At 41.7% G+C, this 13,920-nt stretch overlaps 1 protein-coding gene across 7 annotated transcripts in view; it reads right to left on the bottom strand.

Moving 5' to 3' along the window:
* The window catches only part of PDGFD (platelet derived growth factor D), a 149,961-nt gene that overhangs the window by 60,491 nt on the left and 75,550 nt on the right, over positions 1–13,920 (bottom strand). For 4 of the 7 annotated variants that reach the window (XM_009678437.2, XM_009678441.2, XM_009678438.2 and 1 more), the window contains one exon: positions 1,339–1,543. In XM_009678437.2, the coding sequence (XP_009676732.1) occupies positions 1,339–1,543 (205 nt within the window). The remainder of the gene's footprint in view (positions 1–1,338; positions 1,544–13,920) is intronic. The other 3 variants (XM_068930369.1, XM_009678439.2, XM_009678440.2) reach the window with 1 other exon arrangement.

The following is a 13,920-nucleotide window of genomic DNA, read 5'->3' as shown; positions in this document are numbered from 1 at the left end:
ATGATTTAAGGTCAGCCATAGTTTATCCTCTATGTAAATATTAACAGCCCACTTCTGTATGCATTAGACTCTCAATCTGGGAAAGTGTTTGTGGTGCTGGAAGGTAACTGTCATTACTTGCACTGATGTTGATCTCAGACTAGCAGCACCAGAGCAGAGAAGAAGCTGCCAAGACAATAAACATGCAGGGAAGGAGAGGCAGTTTCAGTCTGCATTCTTTTATTATTAAATAGGAAAGAAACCTGCAGAAATGGTTCCCTCTCTATTGATAATGCAGAAAATTAAAAAAAAAACACTATAAAAAATCTACCCTATTAAACCCTGCACAGTTGCTAGACCCTATAAATGCAAATTAATTGACAAAGACGATAAGATAAGCTGAGGCTGGGTGTGCAGAAATCCTAACAACCTAGTCCTCTGCATAGATAAGGCAGTAAGTAATAACGTGATCAGGCAGAGCGCTGGGAGCCGAGACTTGAGCTTTTCATGTAAGCAGCACCACAGCAATCCGGCTCTCGGAGCACACGTGAGTTGTGAGCCTGTTCTCCCCCCACCCAGATCAGATAGCTGAGTAAGAGAAATGTAAACAAAAAACTGGATTTATACTCTTAGTGCATGCTGGCAAGGTCCAGCTCTAGACTGCTAAAGCAGAGCAGCTATCCACCTCGGTTAATCACCCAGATCGACTGAGCTGATGGCTGCTTTTGCTTAAAAGAGAAAGTCAAAACAGCCAGATGATACTAGCGTATACTTTGTTTAGTATATTAGTACGCAGCGTATACTAATGTTTGTGGACCTATATTTAAAGGTTTTAAAAGAAACCGTGCCAGGGAAGAATAACTTTAAAGACAAACAACCAATTTGAAGAACTGAATACATACATATTCATACACATCTATCTCCCAGAGCCTTACACCTATTGAAAAAGATGTTTTTCTGCCTGGCTGAAACCTGACAGAGGTGACAGAGAACAAAATCTTATTTAAGTAGTTATCTGAGCTGTTAGGCAGCTGGTTTTGAGTGAAGAAGTAAGCGTACAAGTGCTTTGTACTTAAAATACTACAGCAGGACTGAACCCCCCCCCCCCCCAAACTGCCTCGAGTCTCGGACAGCTACGAATATTTAAACAATCACTGGCAAATTCCGGTTGGGAGAGACCCCTGGGGGGGGTTTGCACATCCAGCCCAGCCCGCCGCACAAAGCAGGGCCCTCCTAGGCCCGGCCAGAGTTACTGGCCACTTGTTGGCAGACGCAGGCGGGTGGCCATTTTGTTAAGGGAAAACAGACCCCTTAGGGGAGCCCTTTGCGAGCTCCCGCACAAGATGGCAGCCCACTCACCGGCAGATATCGTTTTCGGGCTCCTCCAGTCCAAACTGGTTATCGAAAGCCAGCTGGATCCTCGTGCTCTCCGGGGAGCGCAGCCGCCATGTCAGCAGGAGGTTCCGGGGGTAGCTGCTCGGGAAGCGCGGACTGTGCAGGCAGCCGTTTCCCGCCACGCCGATGGTCTCTTCTTTCCGGTACAAGTCTGTGAGGTGATTGCTCTCTGTTAGTAGTCACAACTTGTAGAAATTAGTATGTTGTTCGAGTTACAGGAAGGCAAAAAACACAACAGTTTATAACACAGCATGAATAATTTGCATTTAAAGTCTATAAAAAGTAGGGTCTAGGAGCAGTTATTGTTAAAAAGGAAATACAATGTTCTTTTCTATTAATCCAACCCCCTTTTAAACAATAAGAACAACAGTACTCTTTGTATATATTCTTTATTTTATGAAAAACATATCACTACTTTTACATTTATCTTAATTATATAATTTCCCTCTTACCACTTTGGTTTTAAGACAGAATTTAAACCTTAATGGAAGCTGAAAACGTGAAAACAATGACAGGAGACACAGTAAACTAAAAAGATAAACTACCCCACTTCCCAAATTTGCTGCTCTGGAGAGAGATGCCCTCTGAAAGAAAGCAGCCATAACAAGGCTACAGGAAAGTTTGTGCAGGTCTAAGTGTGTTTATTGTGCTTAAGTATTTCCTCCCACAAGCATGGTGTTAGTTCACATTTTCATTTCATTTACACGATATGAATCTTTTAATGTCAATGGATCAATAGTACAAATAGTTACTCCATGCTTACAACAACGTAACTGAGATCAGAATCTGGCCCACCAACTATTTTATTGAGTAATAACTTCAAGGTAAATACCAAAGTTCGTCCTTAATTAGAACTTCACAACTTCTGCCTGAGCAAATACCATATTGTTCCTAAAGTTTACTTGTACTGAGGTAAAGCCTCAGCTGCTGTAAATCCCTAGCTCCAAGGATAACAGGAACTGTAGCAATTCTCCCAGTGAAGACCTAGCTCTCTGAAAGTCAAAATGTTTTCTCAGTTGCGCCATGCACTTGGATTGTCCAGCTGTTACTGACAGTGGAATTTGCCACCCCGCGCCAAATAACGGCAGAAAACTAGTTTTCAGCACATTGACAATTTTAGCATGGTAAGATTTTGAAGATCAAAAGGATTCAAGGCAACATGCAGCTCCTGGTGGGATTCAGCCCCCAGTTAAGACATTTAAATATAAGGCTCCATATGTGAGATAGCTATTTAAGTTCCCCTTGTAACATGTGGAGACCTAGGGCTCAGTTCAGCTGCTCACAGGGAGATGTCTCACATCATTTAAGAAATTTGACCATTTCCTGCCTGGCCTCCAGCTACCCCTCCAGAAAAGAATGGGCAGGTCCAGCAGCACATCCTCCAGCCCCGGCAGAAGTCCCGTCTTGACTGTGCTGTCTCACGTGGTCACCTGCATGTGGGCACACTGAGACCCTCCTCAACACAGCCGGTGCAGCCTACACTGCGAGGGAGGTCTTGACTCAGCTATCTAACTGTATTGACTGAATTTCTACCGACTAATGGGAACTTAGATGCTAGCGCTCATGTAAACACCTAAACTCTGGTGTGTTGATCTTAAACTGAACATCAGCTTGAGTGCTGAGCTGAAGGTCGGGTCAACCTTCAGTTCAACTGCAGTCAACAGAAATTTACAACTGGTGCCTTCTCCTGAACTGGCTACCAAGGAAGAAAAGCATAAAGAACAGAAAATGCAGAATTTCAGTGCCATTTTCCTCAGCAATTATGAATGAAAACCTCTCTCCTCAAACCATCCCACAAAACTTCAGAAGCACGGCCCAGTATTATGTCACAAGTACAAAACGATGAGAAAATGAAGTAAGCGTCCAGCCACAACCATCTGTCACACACACTAATTAAAATCCTATCTTTTAAAATAAAATTTAATGTTTGACTGAAGCCTTCTAAGCTCTTTAAATAAAAGTAATTTATTTATTTAGTAAATGTTCATGGAAAACAAGAACTAAGAGAAATGGTACAAACTTCATGGAAAGTATATTTATTTTTCAGGTTGCTTTTCACTGGTTCCTGGCTGTAAATATCTCTGTGCACCAAGCTGTAAGCACAGCATGGTAGTGTGTCAACAGTTCATCGTACTCTTCTGACACGGTAATAATTCTAGCTTCCAAGCACCCTGAAACTTAGAAGATAAAAGTCTGGATTCCTTGTAAAAACTATCTCCAAAGATCTATTTGTGACATCTTTTTAAGATCCTTTCTTTCAAGATGAAACGTTCTCACACCACATCTCCTGATGAACCCTTTCTAAGTAAATATGCTCTTGACTCTGCAGATCACAAAGCACAGAACTAAACAGTTTTGTTTTGTTTTGTTCTTTTTTGACCAAGCAATTTTACTTAGGAAAAGTGACAGTTCAGTGACAATAAAGACTACCCACCAATCAGTTTGGTTGCAGTTTTCATCAGGAGCATTTACACTCAGTTCTGTTTTCTATTTTATTTTATTTTAATTATTTTTTTCTTAGAAAATAATCATAAGGCCTCATTGTTTTTTACCTTAATCTGGAATGAAACAAAATGTACAGCCAGTCCTACTGAGTTGCTGCTGAAATGCTGAGGACTTTTGAACTCTGAAAGTACCTAGCAAACCCAAGAGGACAGGGTATTTCACAGGATTGATTCCAAAAATGTCTGGGAAAAGAGATCAAAATAAAAGAGTTCTGATGGAAGCAAATTCCTAACTTCTGAATGAAGCAATCATTCCTTAATTCAGAGCAAAAGTTATTACATTAAAATATGGTAGAATTCATCTTTTACATAGGATGAACCTTATACATACTTTGCACTTCCTTCCTGGACAGCTCACATTTCACTCTGTGGTTCAACACGATTCATACTTCTGACTGAAAGTTTCCCTTTTTTTTAGCCAGTCTTAATATAGGTTCTGCTCTGGAGTTCTCAGCTGCTGAGACTAGAGCGCTAGAAACAGTTTCTTTTAAATGTCCTGCTATATATACCTCAAAAAAAAGAAGTCTGTGTGCTTTACTCAACACACCAGTAGAGAAAGTATGTTACTAGCACGCTTCTAACCCAAGAAGATAGGCTCCACTGCAGTTTTTCATTAACTTAAAATATAAGTCACTCAGATTGGGATGTTCTACCAGCAAGTCAACCACAATTGACTAGATCAGCACTGAAATCTAATGCCTGGCAGAGCTCTGCAATCTCAAAGTTCAACAGGTAAATGGAGAAATAAAACTGCACATCTTAAAAAGCCTAATCTCTATCACAGCAAACATGGTAATTTTGCAGTAACTCGTTATAGCCTCCTATGATGGAATGACTGGCTGGAGAGATGAGGGGAGAGCAGTGGATGTTGTCTACCTGGACTTCAGCAAGGCTTTGGACACTGTCTCCCATCACATCCTCAAAGATAAGCTCAGGAAGGGCAGACTGTACGAGTGGATGGTGAGATGGACTGAGAACTGGCTGGATGGCCGAGCTCAGAGGGTTGTGGTCAGTGGCACAAAGTCTAGTCGGAGGCCTGGAGTTACTGTTGTCCCCCAGGGGTCAATACTGGGTCCAGTATTGTTTAACTTAATCATCAATGACTCGGATGCAGGGACAGAGTGCACCCTCAGCAAGTTTGCTGATGAGACTAAACTGGGAGGAGTGGCTGATCCCCTAGAGGACTGTGCTGCCCTTCAGAGGGACCTGGACAGGCTGGAGAGCTGGGCGGAGAGGAACCTCATGAAGTTCAACAAAGGCAAGTGCAAGGTCCTGCACCTAGGCAGGAATAACCTCATGTACCAGGACAGGCTGGGGGCTGAGCTGCTGGAAAGTAGCTCTGCCGAGAAGGACCTGGGAGTGTTGGTGGACAGCAAGTTGACCATGAGGCAGCAATGTGCCCTTATGGCCAAGAAGGCCAATGGTCTCCTGGAGTGCATTAGGCAGAGTGTTGCCAGCAGGTGGAGGGAGGTGATCCTGCCCCTCTCCTCAGCCCTGGGGAGGCCTCACCTGGAGTACTGTGTCCAGTGCTGGGCTCCCCAGTACAAGAGAGACATGGCACTCCTGGAGAGAGTCCAGCGGAGGGCTACCAAGATGATTAGGGGACTGGAGCCTCTCTCCTCTGAAGAACGGCTGAGGGAGCTGGGCCTGTTCGGCCTGGAGAAGAGAAGACTGAGAGGCGATCTCATCAATTATGTACAAGTATCTGAAGGGGGAGTGTCAAGAGGATGGGGCCAGACTCTTCTCCGTGGCATCCAGGGACAGGACAAGAGGCAACGGGCACAAGCTGAACCACAGGCAGTTCCACCTGAACGTGAGGAAAAAATTCTTGACTGTCAGGGTGACAGAGCACTGGCACAGGTTGCCCAGAGAGGCGGTGGAGTCTCCTTCCCTGAAGATATTCAAAACCCGCCTGGACACAATCCTGGGCAACGTGCTCTAGGTGACCCTGCTTGAGCAGGGGGGTTGGACTAGATGGTCTCCAGAGGTCCCTTCCAACCTCAATCATTCTGTGATTCTGTGATTCTGTGTTATAGAGGGAAGGCTTGAAAGAAGCATGGGGACAGAATTCTCAATATAGCAAAATAGGAGATATAAAAACATGACAATATCAAGATTTTCCTTTTCCGTACAAGAACAAACTCTGGTTGATGGGAATGGCCATAAATACTGATTCTGCAACTCTTCACATGAGATAAAATGCAAAGTCATTCAGAGCCCTCACCTACTGAAGTAGACTTTTCAAAAGCTTTGAAACAGTCCAGTTCCCTCTTAACTCTCCCCCACACACTACATTACATTCAATCTCCATTCAATCACATGTTACAGTCTCAAGTGGTGTGTTACTGAATGGGTGTTGCCAGGACTGGAACCAAAAGCACTAGTTTTCTAATGGAATTGTCAGTGCAGTTTTGGAGAGGTAACTGGGTTAGATAGACACAGACACACAGTTAGTGCAAACTCAGCATCTGGAGGTTGGTCCCTTATGAATCACCAAACATCTGAGAAACAGCTTGAGCTGATCTGCAACTCCTGCACTTCTTGTAGCAACTGAGATGTGAAACTAAAATGACAAGACATTTCCAAGCAGACAAGCATTGTCCTCATCAGATACTCTGAGGGAATTCACGGAAAACAAATACTGGCCACAGAGAAATACAGGAAAAACACACTTGAGAAAAGATGCAAGCAAAGGAAGAATCTCAAACACCCTCCTTCAAAGCATTTAACTGTCCCATCTTGTAATGCAATATGATGCAGCATTACATGGTGTCCTGAATGTCATACACTAACTGTATTCCAAAATGCTTTATGGGAGTAAATAAAAGATGACAGTGGGTAATACGCTGCCTGTCACATTTACTAAAGAGCATATAAAATCATTCCACAATGAATAAAACAAAGAGTTAAGTCATAAGGCAAAAATAGAGGCCGTTTAAGCAATACAAACAAGAAGGATGTTCTGGATGGCAGAAGCTACAAAGATATCCTTGCACGTGCAGGGGGAGGGGGAGACTGTCTAATAAGAAAGATGAATGGGAAGCAAGCTGGGAGACATTCTTCTCAATGAAGCAATTCCCAGCAGAGAGCCTAAACTGACTGGGAAGCAGCTTGCTCTATATTTTATTTATCTGAACTACTCTCTCATTTTCCCCCTCTTAATTCTCACTCAAATACTAATCTTAAACGTAACGTTATATATGATAGTCCAGCTGTCTAAGGCAGAGGAGCTCCTACTTAAGCGCTCAAAGCAGCTGGATTTTCAGAAGCGCTGGCCTCCCTCCCCCCGCATGGAGAGCAGCTGGGTGTGAAATACAGAGGGAAGTTCAGCCCGATATTCAGAAAATAGTTTTGTCTGAAAACTTTCCCTAATGTGGGTGCCTAGCCCATCTGATGTGTCTCCTTCCCAGCAAGGGCGCACTTTCCTAATGCCATGCTGCATGAGCAGCAAGATTTAGAAAGACAAATTTTGTCTTGCATTTGCTCTGGATGCCTGCATTTCCTTTTAAGCTTTTGCAATGTATTGACGCATTCTTGTTAAAGCAGCTCCTAATCACGACATATCAACTACAGAAAGAAGTTTGCTTTTATTACCATCATTCAACAGACAATGAATTCCTTCACTTAAAATCAAAACAAAACCAAAATGCAATTACTGCTTGATAACAGCTAATCCACCATCTGTTTTTGGACATCCACAGAGCAAAGAGAGTCTCTAAGTGTCAATTACTTCAGTAACAAGAAGAATTCAGAGAATGACCTTGTTTAAGGAGCAACCCAATACTGTGGAATATTTTCTAAGGTTTCTGGAATTTTTTGCCTCACTTCCTAAGCTGCTGTTCTGTGTATGTGTTTGCCTCTGTTTTTCTTCCCCATGTACTTGTAGAAGCTGTTGGCCAACCTCAACCAAATTCGATGCGAAGGTAGAGGTTGAAGAGATACTGTATTCTGACACGTTTCATGACAAGTAGTACACCCTCTTAAACCCCTAACCTAATTACTTAGTCCTCTGTTACAGCTCAGGAGACAGTTGCTGGAAAGCACATGAAATTCATTTCACTGCTTATGAAATGACTTCTTTTCTTTCAGGAAAGAAACTTGGGAGTTTGCATGTGGGAGTTCCCAAATATAACTCTGCTCCCTCACTGCTGCTCTCTTTGAAACAAATACAGTGGTCAATGGTTCGCCACCAGTTTTCAAACAAATGAGATAACCTTCAGGGAGAATAACAGCTCTTCAGTTTCTTCAGTTGAAAATTAGCCGAACCTAAATAGCTGAATCCACAAAGTAAGAAGCAAATAACAGTAAAACATTTTTGAATCCAGGCCACAAATCAGTTCATCTTGGGGACAAGCATGCCAAGAAAGCTGCATTTACAGCAGCCTGCTCAGATATTCATTTGCTTTTTTATTCTTCCACCCTCCTACAATAAGGAAAAACTTTATTTGTTATCCATAAGGTTCTGTGTAAATCAGAGGAAAAGATGACGGACTTCATGGTTGCAATAGCATATTTCATAGCTGGTCACAGCTTGCTGGGAAGATATAAAACTGTAAGGCCATATACCTTGTTAAAAATTATGTTTTTGAGTTAATATCAACAAAAAAATGAATCCTAACCAATGAACATTACATTACATTTCTGTTCCCTGAGGAAGAAAATAATACTCTATGGTAGTACCTGTCTTAGACATCTTTGTCCTTTCAAGGACCAAGGCCTAACATACAACTGCTCCTACTAAAATTCAACAATCGATCTCCAAGAATGCAGAAGTGCCCTGGCACAAGTGTGTGAGCACCTCAGGAAAGAAAGGATTGGAATCACCATAAATAAGACAGGAAGAGCACACCCTTGGCCAGGCTAAAAACTGTAAATTTTCTCTTATAGCAGCATTAAGCTGAAAAACAGTCATTTTCATATAAGAATGCCTACCTAAGAGTGTATCAGGCCAGTGGAGACAATCTAAAATATTACTTCGGGTTGTGGCCAGCTTTATACGCTTTAGTAGTCCTGCTGACTTCAGGGAGACCGCACAGCCACTTAGAGTTAAGCACATACTTAAGGAGTTTGCTGGATCAGACCTAAATATCACAGCAGCATCTGAACACCACTCCATGCATTACTCGTCATCTAGCAACTGAGCAATTAAGAAGTGGACCAAAAGCCCACTGCAGCTGATGAAAGACTCTTAGTCTGGTTGGTTTGCCACTGAACTTCAAATTAGCAGCTTGAGGTATCTCTTGTCAATTGTCCCTTTCTTTTTATGAGCAGCATACAAGAAACTCCAGAGATTATCAACATTTCCATCCTGAGCATGACCTGTGCTGTCACTATATCAAAAGATACGGTGTGCAAGTGTGCATGTTAGGCCAAATTCAGTTCCTACATGTTACATGCCCAGCTCCCTCTGAATTTCAGACCTGTGTGGAGATCTTCGCAAGGAGAATACACTTCATCATGTACACAGGGTATATCAAAACAATGAAAAATTGAGCTGTAGCTGAAAGAAGCAAAATTATTATAGAATATCAGTGCAGAAAGTAGCAGAGAATAAAAAAAAAAAAGTCTAAAATTCAGTTCAAAGCCATCATCCATTTTGTAACAGAATGGTTAGTAATCTGTGTGTGTTTCTGTGCAGAGAAACCCCATGAGTCCTGGCATTACAAATTCAATCTACTGTTTAACAGTACCTCAGCAAAGACCACTCCTGAGAATATTAAGTGGCCAATTCATAAGGACGTCCAGGCATATAATTCATAGAGACAGCCTGTTACAATGCTTCTCACTATAACAAGTATTATTTTATCCTAATTTAATAATATTATTTCTGCTGTGGAATAGTGATCCTATTAACAACATTTTGAATACAGTACTAACAGAAGTAGTCCCAAACAAAGAACAAGCCGGTCTGGAATTCAGTGGGATGAAGACTGTGACTCTTCTGTGTCATCCTGGGTGGGTATCTTGCTCAGACTTGAAAAGTGTTCTGCATGTGCACACTGAGAAAACAATTCCTTACTTATTTTTATGTAGATCCCAAACTTTGTGACATGTTTGCTTTTTGTGTGAATTGTATTACTTGCCTTTATTTGACTTCTTGATAGAGAATTTGCTCTACATGAAAGAACATGCTGAATGTCTCATATTAAAGCAAAAGCATCTAAAGAAAAATAACACATGGATATCCTCGTTAGGCCAACACACAAAAAATACTTTGTTAATTGTCAGCTCTTTCATGGGCTGTAGTGTTGCAATGCATCTTTCTGCTGGACTCTTACACCAACAGCAAATTGAATGCATTCTTCTCTTGGGATTCTGTAAGTATGAAAAAGGAAACGTGTATATCAAAAATGTGTAGCTCTAGTGATGTGGAATAAGACCAATGCAAATAACACCATCATCCTGAGAACAAAAATCCATAAAACCTTGTGAAACTATGAGAAAAAATAAAGAAGGAAACGACTTTCCTGGTGCTGCAGAGAACATAATGAAAACCTGGTAACTGAAGCAGAAGTTTGCACTGAGTGCTGACACAGTCCGTGAACAGTGGCACATGTTCCAGTGTTGCAGAGCACATGTGGAGTCCCTCTGATGATGCCAATTATAGATGCAATTGCTATTCAGCATAAGTATCAATACCAGATTTTGTCTCATATTGTTTCGCTAAGGAAGGAACTACAGCATGTGGACTTAGGCACTCCCAAATTTTCCTGTGTAGACAGTGGCATTAAGTAAGCAGGTCTTTGTGGACAGTTTCCTTTGTGTCCTCCTGGTGTCAAGATAACATTTTCCTTTTTTATTTTCCTCTCATTATTTTACAGATTTTTATGACCCAAGAACACCTTTGCCTCAAAAGTGTAGCATGGTTAAAATATAATCCTAAAATATAGTTTGTTTTTAGGTATCGTATTAAAAACAATTTCAGACTCAAGCACTCCTAAGAATCAACAAGATCAGGAATTTCTTTAAAGAAAGAAAAGAAAAAATCAGGTCAAAGGGGGAAAAGATTTCTTACGTTAAATAAACTGCAGCAGATAGACAAGCAATTACTGAGTATAATGTCATAAGTTAGAACACTAGACTGTAAAAGGAGAGGCTGTTTCAAAAGACAAATCAAGACGATTTTCTCTTGCAACCTGAGTTTCTTTACCCTTTATGTCAGTATTGAAGCACCAGATCCAAAATATCCAGAAGGGAATGAAAGGTCTCTTCTTGTAATGGAAAGGCTGGTAATAGTATCCTAGCAGACCTTGTTTCCTTGTCCCGAGTTTGTCATTGGCATGCTTTGAGGCCTCAGGGTACTCACATAGGGGTCAACCTATCAGCTAATAACACAAAAACAAAAGGATCCAACTGCTCACAAGTTAAGTGCCTATGTCTGAGATCCAGAGCACTAAGTCAGGTGCCAGACCCTCTGTTAAATATCTGGGGAGAAGAGGATCAGCCAGTTTATGGAGCGAGAACTGCCAAAAGTTGCATGTTCAGCATTAAACTGTCTGTAGATAGCCACTAGAAAATGCTAAGGATAGGGCTGTGTCTTAACTCTGGCCTCCTCTTCAGTGCTTGAGCTTGCCTTTGCTTTCTTAGAACTGATGGCCCTGGATACACTTTTTTCCAAACAAAATAGGCAGCTCTCACTGTATTAAAAAAAGACCACTGGCAATGCTTTCCTTTTTCTACAGTAGCCTAGCAGCTAAATCTCTTGCAAGGAGATGGGAGCCTGTGTTGCGATTCTTTCATTTGACATGGAGAATTCACAACCGTATCTGTCTCCTCAGAGTGGACCCATGGATTCTGAAGCATGCTTCCAAGACGGGTTGTACATTTTCCATGAAACAGGTGCAGAACAAAAGGCTTTAGTTCTTGCAGCAGAGATCAGAACCCACAACTTAGCCATGAAGGCAACAGTCAGCCATTTTTGTACTTTCCGACTCTAAGGTGCCCTGTGGTCCTGGGTTTCTGGGAGGTTAGACCAGAGCATGCTATGGCTCCCATTCTTGCCCCACACTACTAATGTGTTTTCTACTAATGGAAGACACAGGCCTGGGGCAACATACAAGCACATACACAAATAGGGTACCCCTCTGGCCTTGGGGAATGCTTTTCCTCATTTAGACAAAACCCCTGTGCCCTTGTCTGGGGAAATAACATTTTACCAATCTGGAAAGCAATTTAAGTGCTGCATACTGGAAGTACTGAGTACTTAACGAGCAGAGGATCTTTCCTGTAAGTGCCTCAGATTTTCTCTGGAGGTTTGGCATCAGAACACTGCAGAGCTATCATGTGGATAGATACTGCAATTTAACAAAATTTCCAGGCACATTCATAAAATTCTTGGCTGCAGCCTTCTTTTATTATTACGCTCTTGCACTGAAGGATCATCTATAGACTTTCTTAGACCTTCACCAAAGAAAGAAACTGTATGTCATCAAAATACATGACGGGAGAGCTCGTTCACCACCAATATATTTGAGCCACAGTGGCTGGGAAGAGGATGCTGGTGTACATCAGTATGGCCCTCAAGCTGGTGACCTGCTGTGCCACACGCAAGCAGCTATCTTTCTAGCTGGCACAGCCACATCCTCATCATGGAAAGCTGAAACAAAAATTGGAAATGGCGTTGGCTCCAGAAGTTCAGTGTATACATCCCAGCTTCCCAACTCCTTTATGGAAAAAACAGCTGTTTGGCTAGTTACCAAGAGGAAGTGATTTGAAACATGCCTTTGAGGCTATGTGGTGGTGTTTGAACCAAAAAATAAGAGCCTGAGAAGTCATAGAGCTAAGCTACCATTCAGACTTAATTAGTACTGCTCCCCCATGCAGTCCTTGCTGTATCCATCACATCTGCATTCAACTCCATAGGTACTGGTGCTTCATATCTAGAAAGTTGGTTGGTCACAGCTCTGAAGTGCGCGTAAGAATGGTGAGTAATGTGAATCATGTGTTTTTTATTACAGATTGTGGAATTTACTTAGTGACACTTATTGCATGAATCAAGCCATTTAGTTCAAAACTTTGTTATCTTACTGCTTCCTAATTGTAGTGCACGATGCTGGAGAGGCAACGGAAACATGGAAAGACACGTATAGGTAAAGGTAATTCTGAATCAGAGGGTTATTGTGTTACAGTTCTCTGTATTCAACAGTGGATGTCTCACTGCTGTTGCTCTTTGCCTATGTGAACTTAACAATTTCATTACTAATTTTGGGGCAGTTGGGGATACTGAACAACGCTATATTCTGTGCTAGGGAAACACAGTGAGAGGAAACCACTCCTCTGAAAAACTTACAGTTTACACAGTAAAGGATGGAAGAAATAAAAGTCCAAGGAGACAGAGTTAGTATCGTTCAACGAAACAGTGATGTAACAAGGAATTAGGCACAGCTTTCTGGATTTCTGCTCCAAAGCCCTAAGTGGGTAATGTCTTTAGAAAGTCAGTTTTATTCTTCACCCAGAAGATACTTAAACTGTTGGTGTGACTATACATAATAACAATGATAACAAAATCAGTGAGTAACTGAGCGAGACGGGAGAACCTTTTTCTAGCAAAATAGGTCCTAATAAAACAAAGATGTACACAGAGGTTTCCTTCCTGAGAGAAAGGTTTTCTGCCCATTTCATCCATTAAAAAAAATTACCTCACAAATTTTCAGCTGAAAAACATGTGATCAAAATGGAACTGGAACTGTCTGTTGCACATGTTTCAAACCTATCATAATATTTTTGCATATTTTTAACTTGGTTGGTAAGAAGTTAGAGCCACAAAAGATATTGCATGAGAACATGAAAATATAGTGAAATCTATTTGGGGAAAACTTTATTTAGGACTCTGCTAAGGCTCTATGGGGAATAGACAACATATATCTTTATGTTCTGAGCAGAACTGAGTATACTGAGCCGTGCTAGGCGCACCGTGGCACGCAGCCTCCAGGCTGCCCTCAGAGCAGCCCTATGGGTGAGAAGTTAATGCTCTACCTTGCCTTGGGAAGCCAAAGGGCGCTATTTCACTACTGTCTCACCCAAGCTCTGTATTACCATTGAT

The sequence above is a fragment of the Struthio camelus genome, chromosome 1, assembly GCF_040807025.1.
Source record: "Struthio camelus isolate bStrCam1 chromosome 1, bStrCam1.hap1, whole genome shotgun sequence".
NCBI classification, from domain to species: Eukaryota; Metazoa; Chordata; class Aves; order Struthioniformes; family Struthionidae; genus Struthio; species Struthio camelus.
This window is presented reverse-complemented; position numbering and strand designations above follow the sequence as displayed.